Source organism: Nicotiana attenuata, chromosome 12 (assembly GCF_001879085.1).
Source record: "Nicotiana attenuata strain UT chromosome 12, NIATTr2, whole genome shotgun sequence".
NCBI lineage: Eukaryota > Viridiplantae > Streptophyta > Magnoliopsida > Solanales > Solanaceae > Nicotiana > Nicotiana attenuata.
Window position 1 is genome coordinate 53,214,631 of NC_032000.1, and position 21,646 is coordinate 53,236,276.

A 21,646-nucleotide genomic window follows, 5' to 3' on the forward strand; every position below is an offset into this window, starting at 1 on the left:
TTCAGTCTTTGGTCGATTTTAGGTTTAATTACTTGAATTTAAAAGCGGGATTAGAGATAACGAAGCTTTGGCGTGATATTTATGAGTTGTACGAATTGTCAGTTAGAGTAGTTCGAGAGAATACTTCTAGTAAATTATCGTAATTGACCGAGAGATAATTGCAATAAACAAGAACTCATCATCTTTAGAGAGTGTTGCGGCGAGATTATAGCTAACGTGTCAGGAATTAATCCGGCAATTGAGAAAATCGTAAACCCTAGATCTTTTTATTCTTGATTCAACCTCATTCTTGCTAGTTGATAGTTTTTAATGTCAGTTTTTCTTAGTTAAGTAAATTTTGTCAATTCACAAATCAAATCTTGAACTCTGAAAATTGTCTGATCTTATCATTAGTGATACTGAAAAGTTGTAGCAAATAGGTAGTTCCCTGTGGGATTCGACTCCGGACTTTTGAAACGGATTATTTTTGCAGCGACCGCTTAGTCCTTTTTATAAGGCGTTGTTGAGCGTGATCAATAAATAAAACGCATACTATTAAAGAAATATTTATTTCTCCCCAACCAGTGTTCTACACCACCAAAAAATGAAGATATTCTTCCACGTTTCTAATCTTGAAGTCATTTCGATCTTGTATTTTTTCCTTTAAATTTTTTGTAACTCTTCGCACATATATTCTACAATATTATTTATATTATTTTAAAATATTTATACGGTTAGCATGAGATGTGCGTTTTTTATATTGATTAGTATGAGATACATGTGCGACGTACGAGTTTAAAAATATGTATATATGTATGTATGTATCTGTGTGTGTGTGTCAAATGGACATCCTAATCTTGTTTGGTCAAACATCATTACCTAAGGCGACATTATTATAAGTTTTCTGTTGATTGTCACATTTTCTTCGCGTTCATGTGTAAGGAAAAAAAAAAAGAGAGAAAGAGAGAGAGAATAAGATGCTAAAAAGTATTTCTTCAAAAAATTTCCAAGTTTAGAGGTAACTTTTGTCGAGTTTAAACTAGAAAACTTTACCTCCTATAGCAAACCTTTATACCCTATTTATTATTAAAAAATCTCTTTTAAATTATTATTTTCTATAGCTACCTTTTAATTTTTATAGCAAAATATATATTTATGGTTACTTCCTACCGTTAAGCCATTCAATACGCTATCTAATATTTGTCCTCACATTCTTTCAGTTTATTCTCTCCCAAAATCACTGCATAGTATCTTATTTCACTCTACACGATTTCTCTCTCCCAGCGCCATTGTCTTCCCTATTGTTGAACCACGATTCTCCTTTATTTGCAGGTTCTCTCTCTAGATTGTTCTCAAACTCTAGAGTAGATTTGCTGGATTACATATCTGTTAACATGAGTTTCAAGTCTTGATTAAAGTTTCTGATATGAGTTGTATCTTTTCCCAAAGTGGAGCGGACATGGTCTGTTCATAGCTGAATTGATTTTGAATGTTGACATGGAAGAGGAAAAGACAGAGGAAAGGGTGGCAGTGGCTAATGAGATTAGGATTAGGTTTGGGGAAATGAGTTAAACCATTCACATATAACAATTGAAATGTATTTGCAGGTTCATCAGCAACCATTGAAGCCGAAAGGAGAACAAAAATACGCAATGACCCTAATTGTAGATGTATTTATTATGTATTCGGGTCCGCATACATTGATTTTTAATTTGTACAGTGATTTTCTTTTCTTGTATTTAGATGTATTTATATGTATTCGATAAGGCATACATATTTATGCAGTGGTTTTCTCTTCTTGTATTTATATGTATTCGATAAGACTTACACTGATTTTTATTTTGTACAATGATTTTTGACATTATATTTAGATATATTTATATGTATTTGAGTTCATACAACAAATTTTTTAAATACATTGTTAGTTCTATCATTTTGATGTTATTCATCAATTAGTTATGCATTCAATCTAACTGTATTCATCTGTATTTTCAACCTAACTGTATCCAGATGTATTTAAAACAACAATACAATGAAAATACAGTAAATACTCGCAATACAAATAGAAAATCAATAAATACAACCGATGAAATATACTCAATAAAGCAATAATACCATGTATTAAGAATAAATTAAATATTGTGAATACAAAAATAAACTTGAATACGTTGAACAATGTCAAAAAAAAAACTTGAACTATATCAGGAAAAAAAAGGGACTGAAACTCTAAAGAATGCTCTATTTTTTGGTGTTTAGCGTCTGATAAATCTTCTCATTAAGTGGATTAATAATGTTGTATATTATAATTGATTTAGGTGAGTCATATTAGGAGTGCATCCCGTCAAATTAGCAGCTTTCCATTATTAAACAACTCAAGAGACCTATTATTACGTTGTATTCATGAATACATGGTGTGACATGTGAATACAGCGGCTAACAGCTGGGCTGCTCTGATTTTTAGCCGATTTTTGCTACAGTAGCTCGAATATATCGAATACATTGCCATAACAACTAAAAGGTAGATATGAAAAGTAATTATGTATATGGTAGCTATAGGAAGTTAATAGCCACTAAACAATAGTCATTTCTGGAAATTCCTCTTTAAACTACAATTGATCAACTACTTTATTTATCATTCATGTGTTCACATAACATGAAGAACCAAGCTGTTTATTGATTACTTTGTTTCTGTTTCGATGTGACAAATTTCATTTTTGAAGAGTCAAATAGATATGCTATCTTCATTGATTACTTTAGTTGGAAAGAAAGATGAGAAACCCGCACTTTTACGAATTCATCTGGTAAAAGACCGAACCATCAAAATTAAACATGAACACAGAATTGTAATTATATGAAAGAAATACCAGAAAACCACATTGTACAACAAAGTTTTTCATTGTGGACAAAATACACAGTTTCTCTGAAAACCACGGGTGCACCAACATCCTTAATTTTCATATATCACTAACCACAAATATGAGTATGCATTCAGTCTTTGGTCGATTTTAGGTTTAATTTGATTCGAAGTTTTGGTTCATATACGATTAAACCGATAGGTGAGTTGAGATAGATTAAATTTTGTTTCGCGATTCAAGTGATTGTATGAATAACCAAAGCCTTCAGTAACCCCCATCCAGTATGTTGGGGATAGGGTGCACTAAAGATATATAACCATTTTCCACAAAATATATGTATATATGCTAAGTATTTTGGCTAAGCGTGCATGGGTTCACGTGCACCTCACTTTACCCAATGGATCCGCCACTGCTCCAGACATTGTTTTTCCTTTCCAATTATTGCGGTGCCGTCAGCTGCATAATGAAGACAGCACAAAAATCCAGGAAGAGGAACTGTGGGCCGCTAATTCTTTGGAGATCAAGCAGGTATCTATTCTCCTGAGTTTTGTAGAGCTGTAATAGTATTTATGCAAATCCACATTAGAGAGATCTACATAAAAATCTAAAAAAGCTCCTACTAGTAGAATCAATGGCATATCGTATTTAAATGAATTTTTCTTTTTCCCTTGTTTCTTGTGAACACAAGTTCAAAGATGGATGTAATTCAATACCAGAAGCTAGTAGGTCATAAAGGATAGATTAGACTTGACTATCATTAGCAAAATCCAAATTTATGCATCAGTTCACAAATTCATCCAATTACCACTACATTGAGAGCAAAAGATAATGAAACAAAGAAAGATAACGATACCTGCATTTCAAACTTCACAGCAGTTTGTGGCTGTAAATGTGTACTCATGGCAGTTGCATTGCTAATAAACTGATAATTATTCACATGATTGCTGGCCATGCTCTTAAGATGATCAAGACCGTGACACCGACACCATAAACACTTCATATTGTAGTGCCCAACTTTTTTCCATCGAACATTTAGTTCATGCAGAGTTCCAAGAACCTGATTCATGATCTCCCGTGTATTTGCTGGAGACTGACAAAGTAATCAACAATGAAATAGAGGAAATTATTCAAACTTATTTCCATTACATATACTACAAGAAAACTAACCTGAAGTCCAACTAGCCATTTTTTCTCTTTGGAAAATGAGTGTCTCAAACTCGCTTCTTGAGAAGTTCCATTCCCAGCAGACGGCTGTTGATCAAGATTTGGAAACAACCTTGGGGAATAACCATCCTGAAGAAACACATGAAAGTAAATTACAAGGTCCACCTAATGAGTGTGGAATACTTAAGACTACAATAAACAGTCACCTGATATCTGAAGAAGCATTGCTCTAAACTTAAGGAATAGGTACGAAAGTTAACAAGTAATATTGTGTAAAGTGAGAACTGAACTACCGGTGTTCTGAAACTTGTAGTAAGCGTGACAATGTGAACCATCTAGTGTATCGTGAAATTAATCGTATTCAAAAGACTGACTCTTCACATGCTTTGCAGTTTGCACCTTCATATCATAGAAAGCCAACAGATTCAATCAAGCAAATATCAGGGAAACTGCTACCTCTTCCCCCAACCCTAAACACGAAAGAGGTTGGAAAATGCGCCACTTCTGAGTTATAAGATTACTATTAGACTCTGATACTATCAGTAAGAAGTTCAGAGGTATAACAGAAATCATTAGGGGAATCAGAATTAGGACATAATTGGAGAACCGCAGAACATAGTAGCATCTCTTGTTCCTTGTTTGTGCAAAAAGATAGCAGCATGTTAGTAGACAGAGTACCTTCACTATGATGGAATTTTCACAAATTGTACCTTTCCTATCTGAAGTGACTCAGTAGGTAGAATAGCTCCATGACAATCACACAACAGCATGAACGGAGTTAACATTTTCTTATTGACGGTAGTAAATGCCAGCCCAAAAAATTTATGCTATGAGAAATAAAGACCGTAAAAATATGAAAGGGCATACCATAGATTCCTGAAACTCAGCTCCTAGATAGCTACCGGAAGCCAACAAATGGTTGTCGTACAGTAGATAGTATGCAACAGTAGCCTGAGACAGACATATGAAGGTATAAAGCAAGCTGACGTAATTAAAAGGTTCACTACATTCATCACTTTGTAATCAATTTGATTGAATGTGACCCAAACTTTAGTTGAACCACAATGTATATAATCCCCCCAAGGATCAGCAAATATACATAAACCCTCAGTTTCTAGTTTAGAGATGTAAAACAGAAGCATATTTACAATTGCTGGCTTATTTATCCTTTTCCAGTACCCTTTTAGTAGGCATATGCAATAGAGGAAAACCACAAGAAGAGAAAAGTAGCTACGCCAAGAGACAGAGTAACATACATCATCTTGCACTCTCTTTTGCAAAGATTCGAGCAACTGGTCTCTATCAAAACCCATTCTAATTACTTGCTGGAGAATTTCCTCGTCGAGCTGCAAAGTTGTACGCAAGACAGCTTATAGTATCAGCAAGGATGGGTGACTAGACAGAATTGCACACTACAAGTATTTAACAAACAGACAATAATATGGGATAGATGGGATAAGCTCTTGACATACTTCCAATCAAACAATATCCTCTACAATAGCTGCAAGATACATAAGTTTTCCCTGATCTCGTAAAAGGAAGTGAAGATTGATAACAGTGTTTTGATGTCCTTTGGAGGTATACTTGATGAACTTTATATCACCACTTGAATTAATACAGGAATAACAAGTGGAGAAACAACAAAGTCCAGTGTCCAGTATAAGTTCCAGATATACAGCAGCATATCTAGTTGGATTTGATGATTGCAGTTGACAAAAAAGGGTAAAATCAATTGGAATACTTTTAGCATCATACAAGAATCTTTTGCTATTAGCAAAATAATGTTATAGTTACCTTTTTCAGAAGTTGCATAGAATCAGGTAGAGGAACAGCCAAATACCGAGGAAGATGAATTTTGAACCACTGGTGCTGACGAATATCAGCTATGGTGGTCCGCATCATAGGGTCAACAACTAGCATCCTTGGTATCAAATCCCTAGCTCCAGGTGACAGATGACTTGGAAGGGTGTAGATTCCACACTGAACGACACATTGTTAACCATGTAAAGAACCACTACCTCAAACTGTAAAAAACTTGGAAAATCAGACAGCAAAAGTAGATCCATCAATGTACCTTTATTTTCTTGAAAAGGTTAGGTATATTCTCATCTTCGAACGGAAGTTTTCCACATAGAAGAGCATATAAGATAACACCACAACTCCAAACATCTACCTCCGGACCAGCATAAAGTTTCCCAGAGACAACCTGCAAATAAATGTTGTCGATATGACTTCGGCCTTCCAGTTCAAAAGACAAATGTTTATCTTAAAGATTACAAACGGTGCAAGTTTCCACCTCAGGAGCCGCATAATTAGGACTTCCACAACTTGTCTTCAGAAAATGGCCATCTCGCATAATGTTGCTCAAGCCAAAATCTGCTATCTTTACATTGCCTCTTGCATCCAAAAGCACATTCTCAGGCTTAAGGTCCCGATGAACCACCCTATTCCTATGGCAGTACTCTACACCGGCAACAATCTGTCCCCAGAGAAACAACCAAGCTATAATGATCAGCGAAATATTAAACTACATAAACATAAAGCCACAGTTAAGACTGCCATTTCTACTATCACATGACAAAGAGAGAAAAATCAACTGTTGTACCTGCTGAAAAATATGCCGAGCTTCATCTTCCTGTAACCTGCGCTTTTCCATAATATAGTCAAAGAGCTCGCCAGACTTACCATACTCCATCACAACATATATATCTGTTGGTGTCTCTATCATTTCATAAAGCCGTATCACATGTGGATGCACAAATAATCTACATATTCTTATTTCTCTTCTCACTGCACAAAAATAGAGTAAATTTTAGAAAAAAATGGATGACCATCTAAATCCTTAAAGGAAAAACCAAGACGTGATTCAAATAAAAAAGAAACCAATTTTGTTGATAGCATAATGCTACCCCAGGCATGAGCTTCATACGTTTTTCCTCCATGCCGAGGTTCCTCATTTTTTGACGGTTAAGGATTTTTATAGCCACCTTGTTGTCAGTCAGCAAATGCACAGCAATTTTGACTTTACCGAAGGCTCCATGGCCAAGAGTTTTTCCTAGCCTGTAGTTTCTCAGAAAAGGAGTATCAGACGTTCCACCACCTCTGCTACCCATTTGTCTATAGCACACCTGATTGAACACCCTTAACAATTTAGTCAAAAACTATTGGATACCTACTATTCAGTAAATCCATTCGCCGATACGGTCTCAAAACATAGTTTGCACACACAGCAGATTAACTAAAGTTCACAACTTCATTAGATTATCATATTATAAGATTAGGTCAATTTTAGCATCAAAGAAAGCAAATTTTATCGAACATGTAATCCGATCCAAGAAACTTGGAGAGTTCCGCTAGACAAGTTATCAACTTGAAGATTATCAAGAATTTCAGCACACGGCAGTAGACAACAGGTACTACCGTTATCTACAAAACCTAAAAGCTATCAACTTGAAGATTCCGCAATCAATGATCAAATAAATAAATTAACACCCACATCAAGTTCACATCAGAAACCGTAATTACTAACTTAAAGCACGATTTTGCCCAATTGAACAAAATTAATCACAAAGACCAAGAATTTTGACATATGAACTAGCAGAAAATAAAAGTTAAAACAAAGAACTAGAAAATGTAAGAATTGTTTTTCTCACTGTGCATGCGCGAATTTTTTCGGGAGAGAGGAAAAAGGAGAGCATAGAATTTCAGACAGTGAGGAAAGTGATTGGAGCTTTGTAATTCTCGACTTCAGAATCTGATTCAGCAATACTTAGCCCTTAAGTTTGTCAAAAAAAAAAATCATTTGTGCATTTGTGTTGATTACTGGACGTCAATGCATTATGCGCTCTCCACCGAGAGATTCCAAATAAAATATAGACACATGGGCTTTGATCCCAAATAATTCCAAAAAGAAAGAAAACAACTTTTTGAGCCCAAAAAGAAAAAGTTGATAACTTCGTCAAAAAAAGCATTCGTTCCGCCACCTTCAAAGCCTATGTCTCCTCCACCACAGCTCACTCTTCTGTTTTCGTCAACTTCGCACCTCCTTCTTTTTCAGCATAGAAATTGTGAACAACATTAAACCATCAGTTCGCTTCGACAACAAATGGTACTCATGAGATGCTTCGGTTTTGAAATTGGAGAGTTTTACAAAGTATGAGTTGTAGTCGCAGCGGCGGAGCCACTTAGGCCATACTGACACTCTTGATGGAAAAATTTATTAAATATATATTTATTGTTGTAAAACCTATAGTTAATGTGGATTTCCAATATTCCTATTATTTTTATCCATGATGTGAATAATCTTTCACTACTCATCACTATTATGATTGTAACTCTCACATCTCCATAACCTCTCCCCTTGATCTTCCCCCATGACCTCAATTGTTAATGTCATGTTTAAGACAATTATTTTGTAACCTTCATATGTAATAGTATAAATAGAGGTATGAAATGTGAGAGGGAATACACTTGAACACTTGATGAAATAAAAAAGTTATCTCTTCTTCTACTTATCTTCTTGTTTTATATTGTTACTTTGAGCTACATTTCTTAATACGTTATCAGCACGAAGTTGAGCTCTTTTGTTGTTCAGGTATATTTGTTCATTTTGTTTTCTTCGTTGTATATTTTGATTTCATGATTAGTGTATTTAATATGCAGTTTTATAATTTCTCACATCTCTAGATATGTGTAAAAATAAAGAATTCTATGTTTCTTTATTTTAAGTTATATTTATGATTGTCATGTGAAAGTTGCTAATTTTCATGTTAATAGAATTAATTGAGAGAAGAATACTTGTTTTATGTTGTTCGATATTTGAAATTGTGTTAAAGTTAGAAGACATTTTTGTTCTAGTTAACATCAAAGATATACTAATAATTTGAAGAAAAAAAATAGTATTCTTTTCGAAGGAATTATCACTTTAGTGTATATATATCACAAATTTGATATTATGTCAATTTTTAAGATTCTTTACGCTATTATGCTAATGATTTCTAATTATTTATCTTCTTTGATAGTTTTCACTATGTCGAATTTGTCAAAGCTTGAGTTTGTGGTACTTGACATTTCTGGAAAGAATTACCTATCATGGGTTCTCGATGCTGAGATTCATTTAGCTGCTAAAGGCCTTGGTGACACCATTATTCAGGGTAATGAGGCATCAAGCCAAGACAAAGCGAAGGCCATGATTTTCCTTCGTCATCATTTGGATGAAGGTTTGAAGGTTGATTATTTGACAGTGAAAGATCCACTTGAATTGTGGACTGGCCTGAAGGAAAGGTATGATCACCTTAAGGCTACGGTATTGCCAAGGGCTCGATATGAGTGGATGCACTTACGGTTGCAAGATTTTAAGACCGTAAGTGAATATAAAGCTGATGTATTTCGAATAACTTCCCAATTGAAATTATGTGGGGATGTTATGAATGATGAAGATTTGTTGGAAAAGACTCTTACGACTTTTCATGCCTCAAATATGGTATTACAGCAGCAATACCGTGAAAGGGGTTTTAAAAAGTATTCTGAATTGATCTCATGCCTTCTGGTGGCTGAGCAACATAATATCCTTTTGCTGAAAAATCATGAAGCCCGTCCCACAGGGTCAGCTCCGCTTCCTGAAGTGAATATGGCAGCTAGACGTGATAAGTTTGAAAAAAGACAGAATAATAATCATGGCCATATGAATATACGTGGGCATGGCAATGGTAAAAGACGATATAATAGCCGTCATCATGGTGGTCATGGCAAACGAGAGAACAATATGGGTTCTCAAAACAATCCTTCAAGAGGCAAAAGTGGTAACTGCCACCGCTATGAAAGATCATTGGAAAATTGAATGCCGTGCACCTGAGCATTTTGTCAGGCTTTATCAAAACTCCATCAAAAGAAAGGCAAATAATGTTGGAGCATCTTCTGCTAATGCCCCAGTGGAGTCTCACTTGACCTTTAAAAATAATTTTGAGGCAGGGTCTTCAAACAAAAATGATGACAATGCCGAGGCAAATCTTGCTTTGAATGATGATGATTTTCAAGGCCTCGATGATCTTACTCATTTGGAAGTTGAAGACTTCTTTGGAGATCAAAAACTAAAGTTTGATCATTTTACTGGGGAATGCAATTATGTTATTTTTATTTTCAGTGGTTTTTTTTGTCTCGTTCTAAAGTTGTTTTTTATTTTCAAGTAGTATTTAAGTTGTCTTATGTTGTCGTTGGTGATGTTAGTTTTTCCGTATATCTCATGTGTACTTTTATTTTTTTATGAAGAATATAAAATTCCCCAGTCTTCAATTGGATCCAAGATGAGTAATGAAGATTTATGCTTTTTGGATAGTGCTACAACTCACACAATATTAAGAGAAAAGAAATTTTTCTCTTATTTGGTTATGAAAAAGGCTTATATTAATACAATATCTGGTAGTACAAAGTTAATTGAAGGCTCTGGAAGAGCGGCCTTATTACTACCTGGAGGAACGATATTAACTATTAATAATGCATTGTATTGTAGTAAGTCTCAAAGAAACTTGTTGAGTTTCAAAGCTATTCGCCAAAATGGTTACCATGTTGAGACCTCTAACGAAGGAAAGGTTGAATACCTTTATATTACTACAAAAAAAGCGGGGAAAAAATGTGTGCACGAAAAATTACCCGCATTTTCTTCTGGGTTGTACCACACAAATATTGGTGTGGTTGAATCACATGCCATAGTAAACAAAAGGTTTACTACTTCTAATGATTTATCATTTGGCATGACCGGTTGGGCCATCCCGGTTCTAACATGATGCGCAGAATAATAGAGAATTTAAATGGGCACACATTGAAGAATAAGAAAATTCTTCAATTTAAGGAATTCTCTTGTGCTGCTTGTTTTCAAGGAAAATTGGTTATTAAACCATCAGCAGCTAAAGTTGGGATTGAATCCCCTGCATTTCTGGAACGTATACAGGGTGATATATGTGGGCCTATACACCCTCCATGTGGACAATTCAAGTATTTTATGGTCTTGATAGACGCATCTACAAGATGGTCACATGCGTGCTAATTGTCAACTCGTAATATGGCATTTGCGAGATTGTTGGCCCAAATAATAAGGTTAAGAGCACAATTTCCAGATTATGCAATTAAGATAATTCGTCTTGATAATGCTGGTGAATTTACATCTCAGGCCTTTATTGACTATTGTATGGCCACTGGAATAAAAGTTGACCATCCGGTTGCTCATGTTCATAATCAAAATGGTCTAGCAGAATCATTGATTAAGCGCCTCCAACTAATAGCTAGACAATTGCTAATGAGGACAAAACTTCCCCTTTCAGTGTGGGGACATGCTATTTTGCATACAGCAGCACTTGTGCGCATAAGGCCAACCAGTTATCAAAGTCTCCCCATTACAGTTGGCTTTTGGTCAGGAGCCAAATATTTCCCATCTAAGAATTTTTGGATGTGCGGTATATGTTCCAATTGCTCCACCACAACGCACAAAGATGGGTCCCCAAAGAAGGTTGGGAGTATATGTTGGTTATGAATCTCCTACTATTAAATATCTGGAGCCTATGACAGGAGACTTGTTTACAGCCAGATTTGCTGATTGTCATTTTGATGAATCAGTTTTTCCAACATTAGGGGGAGAAAATAAACAGCTGGAAAAAGAGATAGATTGGAACGTATTATCTCTATCTCATTTGGATCCTCGTACAAATCAATGTGAACAAGAAGTTCAAAAGATCATTTATATGCAAAATGTTGCAAATCAATTGCCAGATGCATTTACTAACCTTCCACGGGTTACTAAATTGCATATTCCAGCTGTAAATGCTCCGACTCGAGTTGATGTCCCAGCTGGACAGTATGATAATTCAAATGAGTCTAGGCCACGCCTTAAACGTGGTAGACCAATCGGTTCCAAAGATAAGAATCCCCGAAAAAGGAAAGGAGCAAATGATCAAGTTGATCATAACATGGGGCAATTGCTCAAGAAGAGCATAAAGACATAATAATTGATAAGACCTCACAGGAGGTTCTAGTACCTGGAAATGATGAAAATGAAGAGATCTCAATAAGTTATGTCTCTACGGGAAAAAGGTGGAACCGGAATAATGTTATTGTTGACAATAATTTTGCATATAACGTTGCAGTTGAAGTAATGCAACAAGATGAGGATCTTGAGCCAAAATCTGTCGATGAATGTAGACAGAGAAATGATTGGCCAAAATGGAAAAATGCAATTCAAGCGAAATTGTCTTCACTCGAAAAACGTGAAGTTTTTGGACCAATAGTCCGAACGCCTGAAAGTATCAAGCCAGTGGGGTACAAGTGGGTTTTTGTGCGTAAACGAAATGAGAAAGGTGAAGTCGTAAGATATAAAGCACGACTTGTGGCACAAGGGTTTTAGCAAAGGCCTGGAATTGATTATATGGAGACATATTCTCCTGTGGTAGATGCAATTACTTTCAAGTATCTAATAAATCTGGCAGTCCATGAAAAGCTTGATATGCGGTTGATGGATGTTGTCACAACCTACTTATATGGCTCACTGGACAATGAAATTTTTATGAAAATCCATGAAGGATTTAAAGTTCCTGAAGCACATAAAAGTTCAAGAGAAACTTGTTCAATAAAGCTTCAGAAATCCTTATACAGATTGAAGCAATCAGGGAGGATGTGGTACAATCGCTTTAGCGAGTATTTGCTAAAGGAAGGGTACAAAAATGACCCTATTTGCCCTTGTGTCTTTATTAAGAGGTCTGGATCTGAATTTGTCATCATAGCTGTGTATGTTGATGACTTGAATATCATTGGCACTTCTAAAGAGCTTCCAAAGGCTGTAGAGTGTTTGAAGAAAGAATTTGAAATGAAAGATCTTGGTAAGATAAAATTTTGTCTTGGCCTCCAAATTGAGCATGTACTAAATGGAATTTTTGTCCATCAATCAACATACACTGAAAAGGTTTTAAAGCGATTTTACATGGATAATGCACATCCATTGAGTACCCCAATGGTTGTGAGATCGCTTGATATAAACAAAGATCCGTTTCGGCCTCAAGAAAATGATGAAGAGCTCGTTGGTGATGAAAATCCATATCTTAGTGCAATTGGGGCACTTATGTATCTTGCCAACAATACTCAACCAGATATTGCTTTTGCAGTAAGCTTCTTAGCAGGATTCAGCTCCTCCCCAACAAGAAGACATTGGAATGATGTATATTTAGATATCTTCGGGGAACTATGGATATGGGATTGTTTTATTCTAATGAATTCAAGTCAGAAATGATTAGCTATGCCGATGCAGGTTATTTGTCTGATCCACATAAAGCCCGATCTCAAACAGGCTATTTGTTTACATATGGAGGTAAAGCTATATCATGGCGTTCAATGAAACAAACAATAGCTGCCACATCTTCAAATCATGCTGAGATCATAGCCATTCATGAGGCTAGTCGTTAATGTGTTTGGTTGAGATCAATGACTCAGCATATTCAGGAAATGTGTGGTTTTCATATGAAAACAAATAATCCAACTACACTATATGAAGACAATGTTGCATGCATTGCTCAACTGAAAGGAGGATACATCAAAGGAAACAGAACAAAGCACATTTTACCAAAGTTCTTTTTCACGCATAATCTTCAACAAAATGGTAAAATTAATGTTCAACAGATTCGTTCAATGTGAAAATTTGGCTGATATGTTCACTAAGGCACTACCAACCTCAAGATTTGAGAAGTTGAGACAGAAGATTGGAATGCGCCGTCTTCGGAAAATAAAGTGATGTTTTCATGAGGGGGAGTAAGATACGTGTTGTACTCTTTTTCCCTTAGCTAGGTTTTGTCCCACTGGGTTTTCCTGGTGAGATTTTTAACGAGGCAGCAAATAAAGCGTATTACAGATATGTGTACTCTTTTTCCTTCACTAAGATTTTTTCCCAAAGGGTTTTTTCTTAGTAAAGTTTTAACGAGGCATATTATCTATTTTTGGACATCCAAGGGGGAGTGTTGTAAAGCCTACAGTTAATGTGGATGTCCACTACTCCCACTATTTTCGCCCATGATGTGAATAACCTCCCACTACTCATCACTATTATGATTGTAACTCCCACACCTCCATAACCTCTCCCCATGATCTTCCCCCATGATCTCAATTGTTAATGTCATGTTTAAGACAATTATTTTGTAACCTTCATATGTAATAGTATAAATAGAGGCATGAAATGTGAGATGGAATACACTTGAACACTTGATGAAATAAGAAAGTTATCTCTTCTTATACTTATCTTCTTGTTTTATATTGTTACTTTGAGCTACATTACTTAATATTTATAATAATATACAAAAACAAAATGATAATAAGTATACGTAATATCTATCTATATCTATCTATCTATAGCTATATCTATATCTATCTATCTATATCTATATTATTATAAAAGCACGAATGTTACATGCTAAATGTTGAACGACGAAGATATCCCCAAAATATTAATTGACTTTTATACCCTTAAATAAATAAAATATTTATTTAATGAAACAAATTAATAGCCTGTTTGGCCAAGCTTTTTTTGGGCCAAAAGTATTTTTTTGGCCAAAAGTGCTTTTGGCAAAAAATTGAGGTGTTTGACCAAGTTTTTAGAAGGAAAAAAAGTGCTTTTGAGGAGAAGCAGAAGCAGTTTTTGAGAAGCAAAAAAATGTAGCTTCTCTCCAAAAGCACTTTTCTGAGAAGCGCTTTTGAGAAAAATACACTTAGAAGCAGTTTTCAAAAGCTTGGCCAAACATTAATTACTGCTCAAAAGTGCTTTTCAAGTTAATTAGCCGAACACAAACTCATTCTCACCAAAAGTACTTTTTTGAAAAGCACTTTTGAAAAAAACACTTCTCAAAATAAGCAGATTTTAGAAGCTTGGCCAAACAGGCTATAAAGGTGGACGTAATTGTAATGTATAAATTATATAGTATCGAAGGACACAATTCTTTTGTATTTGAGCTACAACTTTAGTTCTATTTACTTTTCCGATTTAAACTACAATAGTTCAACTTTTGTTCTACTTATAATATGAATCAAATATACAACGCCGACCGTAAACTCCTATAAATTTGGTTCAGTTATGCCCTTGTGCTATAATCATATGTCGTCCTAAACCTCAAAACATACTAAGAGTAAGAATATTTTCTCTTTGTAACTGATCACATGCATAGCGCATATATTGAGGGTTAACTTCTTCTTAAATATCTGAAGCCAGTTTGTTTTACGTTTACAGGCATTCGTTGACATAATTTTCTATGTTTTTTTTGTTTGATAAGGTACGTACACCATCATTCATTCAATTGTAGATTTAATTTTAAAAATTAATTGTAATCTTTAAATTTTTAGAGCAGTTTGGGCACATAGATTTTGCTTGCAGATTTTGTTATTCACTTTTTGAGAATTCTTATCAATTGTTCAATATATTTTACTTGCATGTAGTTGCAGGCAGGAAGTGATTTCTATTATATAAGTTTTCAAGTTCGATTCTCAACTTTATATGGATGATTGATGCCGTTAATATTTTATTTGGTAACATTCTTCAAAGTTGGTTTTTAGTTACGAGAAAACATAGACGAGAAAACAAAGTTAAAAGTGGAGTAGGATGCTAAAAAAATAGCATTAGAGGTGAGGCCAGTCACCAACATATTAATAAAAGCTGAGAAGGTTTTGGTGATGTAAATTCGTGCTAAATTCCTGATAAGAATTTTCGTTTAGTTGTCTACTTGACTTTGGACTTTCAGATCCAGGCAGCCAAGTAAATGGTCCGCCGCCTCTAGCTCTGTTGATACCACCATAAAGGCCATAATTAGTTGGAGTTGAATTGTTTGGATTTTCTGCTTGCCCTTTTAATTATTAATTTATTTTCTTACCACCTGAATCTGATGCTAATTTTAATTTTTGATTATTGTTCAGGCTTACTGTGCAAAGAACCAACTTCAAATTTGAATTCCCATGTTTTTGCCATTTTCCCGTTTCTTCTTTGCTTATGAGAATATTTTGTCAACCAAAGACGAACGATCTCAATTCTCAGCTATGTATATCTTGTATAAATGGATTGGAATTGATGGTGTTAGGATAATATTTGTATTTGTTCAGTGTACAGTAAGAGTCTAATATAGATTGCATTAGCAGTCTTAAAAATTAAATTTGTAATAGGTAGGTTAAAGATATAAGGAATGAAGAATGTGAAAATTTTGTCTCCGCTATTATTTTGTACATAAACAAACATTTGTAGTATTTTGAAGAAATTAAAAGAGTCGTTGATAGATTTGTGAAGATCCTAATTAGTATATATAATTTATCATCAATATATCTATTTGTAAATTGATTCATTAACTTATAACTTACTTAGATGCATCGATGAATATTAAAAACAAAACGTTTGACCTATATCGATTAATAGTAAAACAAAACGTCTCGACCTATATCGATTACTCTGTGTCATGCATTATTAGTGATGAATGAATAAAAAATAGATGAATTAATACTAAACATCTTTGGCATGTGTGTATATATATATGGGAAAAGAGCCAAATATATCCCCTTATTTTCGTTTATTGTTCAATCCAATCCCCTGTTATACTTTCCGTTTACATATACCCATGTCGTCCATCAAAGTTTCATATTTACCCTTACTTTAATGGACATGACAAGTGTCGTTGTGGGAATGAAAGATCCAAACCAGCAACAAAAGAACCCATATCCTTGTTCGGGTTACCTGTAACGCGTCAGACCTTACACTCCAATTAAAACTCTAATCTCGCTTTGTACTTCTACATTCATCCCCCACCCCACCCCACCCCCCTTTCAAAATCGATGTCTCCATGAAGATTCAATTGTGTGTGGTGGGCAAAAATTCATTCAGATTATTCAAAATGTTGTTATTATTCTGATTGTTACATGCACCTGAGATTGATTTCCCGGTGGTAGAGCTTGATTACCAGTAGCCAATTCCGGCAACAAATTTAATCCTGGTAGAGTTTTCCAATTAAATTTTTAAGAACCCAGGTATTAACGATTGAGCTTATTATCTTGTTGTAATTCCTCAGAGAGTTCATTCTTGATAAAATTACTTGGGAGAAATCCACTCATGCCCAATCCAAATTTCTCCAAAGATTGTCTTGTCTTTACAAATTCAAAAATAAAATTATTAGTTAATCACGTTAAGGAACACTAAAATTAAATGAGAAAGGCTTTAGCAAGAAACAAACTTGGGAGAACCCAAGGATCGACTTTGTATAGTTCAATATGCAATGATTTGTAAAGAGAAATCATAGCCAGCAAGTCGGCAACTTTGCGGCACAAGTATTGAACTAAAAGCTCCTCATCTGTCGGATAAACCAAAACCCGAGTGGCAAACTTAATTATGAATGTGACGACCCAAAGGGTCATCACCTGTTTTCTCCTTCATTCCGTGCTTCCGAAGCTTTGAAAACCTTACTTTTACTTGCCTCGATTTGCGTGCGCAGTCCGAGCGCGTAGCCGGAAAGCTTAAATATGAATTCTGTGTAAAAATTGATGAATTTGGATATCAATATGATTAAAGTTGACTTTGGTCAACATTTTGGGTAAACGGACCCGGACCCGTGATTTGACGGTCCCGGAGGGTCCGTAGAAAAATATGGGACTCGGGCGTATGCTCGGAATCGAAATCCGAGGCCCCGAGCCCGAGAAATGAATTTTTTTGAGAAATTGTTTTTCTGAAATTAATATGGAAATTTGAAATGAAAATGGATTAGGTAGTGTTGGTATCGGGACCGTATTTTGATTCCGGCGCCCGGTACAGGTCTTATATGTGGTTTAAGCGCTTTCTGTGAAATTTGGTTGAAATCGGACGTCATTTGACGTGTTTCGGACCTAAATATCTAAAAATGAAAGTTTATGAAGTTTGATAAAAAGTGATGATTTTGAGGTTTGATTCCTCGTTTATGATGTTATTTTGGCGATTTGATCGCACGGTTAAGTTCGTAGTATGTTGTTGAGTTAGTGTGTGTGATTGGTTAGGAGCCCCGAGGGCTCGGGAGTGATTTCGGAGGTGTTCGGAGTAGTTTTGGAGTTAGGAAAAATTGCAGAAAATCTGTTGTTGGTGCACAGTAATTCCCTTCTTCGCGTTCGCACTCACCCTATCGCGTTCGCGTAGCTTTGAGCTCTTCCTCCTTCGCGTTCGCGTTCTAGCCAACGCGATCGCGATGCTTTGCTGTTTCCTCCATCGCGTTCGCGTCTCCTGATACGCGTTCGCGTAGGCCAACTTTGGACCCCAGAATTTTTCCTCTTCATGTTCGCACTTCTCCACTCGCGAACGTGACGGTTGTCAATTTCTGCCCTTCGCTAACGCACCCTACTGTCGCGAACGTGTAGGGTAATTTCATCCAGCGATTTTTAAGTCATAAAACAGAACAGTATCGGGTTTTATTCAAAAAATACACGAACCCTTTCTTCTCCAAAGCTTCTAGGCGATTGTTAGGGCATTTCTTCATCAAAGCTTCTTGGGTAAATATTGTTTAATTTGTCTCCTTCATTTTCCATCATCATTTATCAAATTCCTAAGCTCAAATCATGTAATCTAGGGTTGAAATTGGGGAAAATGGGTAGAGTTAGGGCTTTTCAATTTTCTTTGATTTAGACCTCGTTTTGGGGTCGAATTTGAAAATAAATTGTATATCCGGGCTCGTGGGGGAATGGGTGATACGAATTTGGTCCGAACCTCGTGTTTTGACCAAGCGGGCCCGGGGTCGATTTTGGAATTTTTGGAAGAAAGGTTGGGAATCTATATTTAGGCATTGGGTTTGATTTTTTTAGCTATTATTGATATTATAAAGTCGTTATTTCTTAGATTTGATTGAGTTGGAGCCGAATTCGAGAGGGAAAGCGGATCGTTGTGGATTGATTTAGCCATGGAAGTTGAGGTAAGTGTTTGGTCTAACCCTAGCTTGAGGGAATAGGAGTAGAGTCTTATTTGTTAATTGCTATTTGTCGAGTACGGTGTACAGGCATGGTGACGAGTATCTATACACTGGTGTCGAGCATGACCGTGAGTCCTAATTTGCTAAATTGTCGAATTGGTAATTGTTATTTATGAGGAATTGGTTGGAAATCTTTAACATTGAGCCAGTAATTGTTGAAACTAAGTGTGGATTTAATTGTGTTAAGTAGAGATTGAATGAGTTTGGTTATAGTTGGATCCCCCTTGCCGGGATAGTTTATTACATTATCTTGTTCCCTTGCCGGGATAGCTTATTATAACATCTTTCTCCCTTGCCGGGATTATATTGTGTATTGTGCTGAAAGAAATGGGATCGTGTGGTACGCCTACCACGTGATATTATGAAATGGGAGCGAGTGGTACGCCTACCACATGATATTATGAAATGGGAGCGAGTGGTACGCCTACCACGTGATATTATGAAATGGGAGCGAGTGGTACGCCTACCACATGATATTATGAAATGGGAGCGAATGGACGCCTACCACGTGATATTATGAAATGGGAGCGAGTGGTACGCCTACCACGTGATATTATGAAATGGGAGCGAGTGGTACGCCTACCACGTGATATTATGAAATGGGAGCGAGTGGTACGCCTACCACGTGATATTATGAAATGGGAGCGAGTGGTACGCCTACCACGTGATATTATGAAATGGGAGCGAGTGGTACGCCTACCACGTGATATTATGAAATGGGAGCGAGTGGTACGCCTACCACGTGATATTATGAAATGGGATCGAGTGGTACGCCTACCACGTGATATGAGGAAATGGGATCGTGTTGCACGCCTGCAACGAGAGGAAATTGAAACAAGTGAAAGTGGTTTGTTTTCCCTTATTCTGTGTTAGAAGAGATCAGATGTAGTTTCTTTTGTTATCCCTGATATTCTGTTTTATTTGCTACCCCATAAGTATGTTCCCCCTCCCAGCTCTAATTGTTTACTTTCCGGTATTACTTTGTTGTACTTGTATATATATATCTGCACAGCTTTAACTGGTAGTCCGGTCTAGCCTCGTCACTACTTCGCCGGGGTTTGGCTAGGCACTTACCAACACATGGGGTCGGTTGTGCTGATGCTACACTCTGTGCATCTTTTTGCACAGATCCAGGTGTTGGAGTAGCAGTAGCATTCTGGGAGCGAGCTTTCAATCCAGGGACATTCAAGGTAGCCTTGTTGACGTCCGCAGGCCCGGAGTCCCTTTCTATCTTATTTGTACCGAAGCAGACAGTGTTATGTTTCATTCAAACCTTGTATTTAGTATTCTCTAGACGTTCGTGAGTATTGTGACACCTGTCTTGGGTAGAGGATTTTGTTAAACTTCCGCATTTCCTTCAGTTAATTATATTTGAGACTTCCGCTTTATCATATTATGTTTTGTTTTCATTAAATGGACGATAATTGCTAAAAGAAGTAAATTAAGTTGGCTTGCCTAGCTCCTATTAGTAGGCGCTATCACGACTCCCGACGGTGGGAAATCCGGGTCGTGACAATGAAAGAAGGTCCGTTTCCTGAACACCCATTATTCTTCTTCTTGGCAGCAAAAATCAAGTAAGCAAATGGTTAAAATCGTAGAAAGAGAAATGCAAGAAGTGTTTAGAAAATTGGGAGTGGAGGGTCCGAGGGATTATAACCCAAAAAAAGATGGGTTCTTTTGTTGTTGGGTTGGTTCTTTCACTCACACGACGACACGTGTCATGTCCGTTAAAGTAGGGGTAAATATAGAACTTTGATGGACGATAGGGGTATATGTGAACGGAAAGTATAACGGGGGATAAGATTGAACAATAACCGAAAGTAGAGGGATATATTTGGCCATATATATATATATACATATATATATATATATATATATATATATATATATATATATATATATATATATATATATATATATGGATCACAAATTAAAGAAATGAAGGAAGTTATCAGTATTAAGTAAACAAGTTAAATTAATAGGTCAAGCATGGTCAAACTTTTAATTTGAATCACATTAATATTTACTATCTAAATAATATAAATGTAATCCGTTAACACTTTGTAAAATAAATAATGAATACACTAACATATACTATAAAATGTTATATATGTAGTTAAAGTAGTACAACGAAGCGTGTGTGTTATATATATAGTTAAAGTATTAAAATGAAGTGTGTGTGTGTGTATAGGTATATCTGTATATATATAAGAACATGAAGCGCTAGGACCACAGAGTCGGGTTCTTTTAGGGATAGACTTGTGAAGATCCTAATTAGTATATATAATTTATCATCAAATATATCTATTAGTAAATTGATTCATCGACTTATAACTTACTTAGATGCATCGATGAATATAAAAAACAAAATGTTTTGGCCTATATCGATTAATATAAAAAATAAAACGTCTCGACGTAAAATAGAATAATATTATATTAGTATATCAATTGATAAATTTTTCGTACGTAGTAATGTATAAGATTGATCATCAATTACAATATAGTTTATGTGTGTGTGTGTGTGAAATTACTCATATACTTAATTATAACTTAGAAAATTTACTTAGATAAATGCTATTATAATTTATTAAAAGTAACCTAGTTAATATAATTATTTGTAAAGATTATGCTTATAGTTTATGTAACAACCCGAATGGTCCTTTTGCT

At 35.6% G+C, this 21,646-nt stretch overlaps 2 protein-coding genes across 3 annotated transcripts; one reads left to right on the forward strand and one right to left on the reverse strand.

Moving 5' to 3' along the window:
* LOC109235793 (SNF1-related protein kinase catalytic subunit alpha KIN10-like) lies at positions 2,841–8,462 on the reverse strand. 2 transcript variants are annotated; one of them, XM_019402048.1, is made up of 11 exons: positions 7,982–8,462; positions 6,928–7,126; positions 6,604–6,788; positions 6,295–6,477; positions 6,073–6,204; positions 5,793–5,978; positions 5,255–5,344; positions 4,866–4,949; positions 4,002–4,127; positions 3,688–3,924; positions 2,841–3,389 (listed from the first exon to the last, which is right to left on the reverse strand). In XM_019402048.1, the coding sequence occupies exons 2-11, from the start codon at positions 7,109–7,111 to the stop codon at positions 3,273–3,275; spliced, it is 1,524 nt and encodes a 507-aa protein (XP_019257593.1). In that variant the 5' UTR covers positions 7,112–7,126; positions 7,982–8,462; the 3' UTR covers positions 2,841–3,272. The 2 variants fall into 2 exon arrangements, with proteins under 2 accessions (XP_019257593.1, XP_019257592.1); XM_019402047.1 differs by lacking the exon at positions 7,982–8,462 and adding an exon at positions 7,652–7,840.
* Positions 9,028–9,837, forward strand: LOC109236137. The gene has a single exon (XM_019402354.1). The coding sequence runs from the start codon at positions 9,028–9,030 to the stop codon at positions 9,835–9,837; it is 810 nt and encodes a 269-aa protein (XP_019257899.1).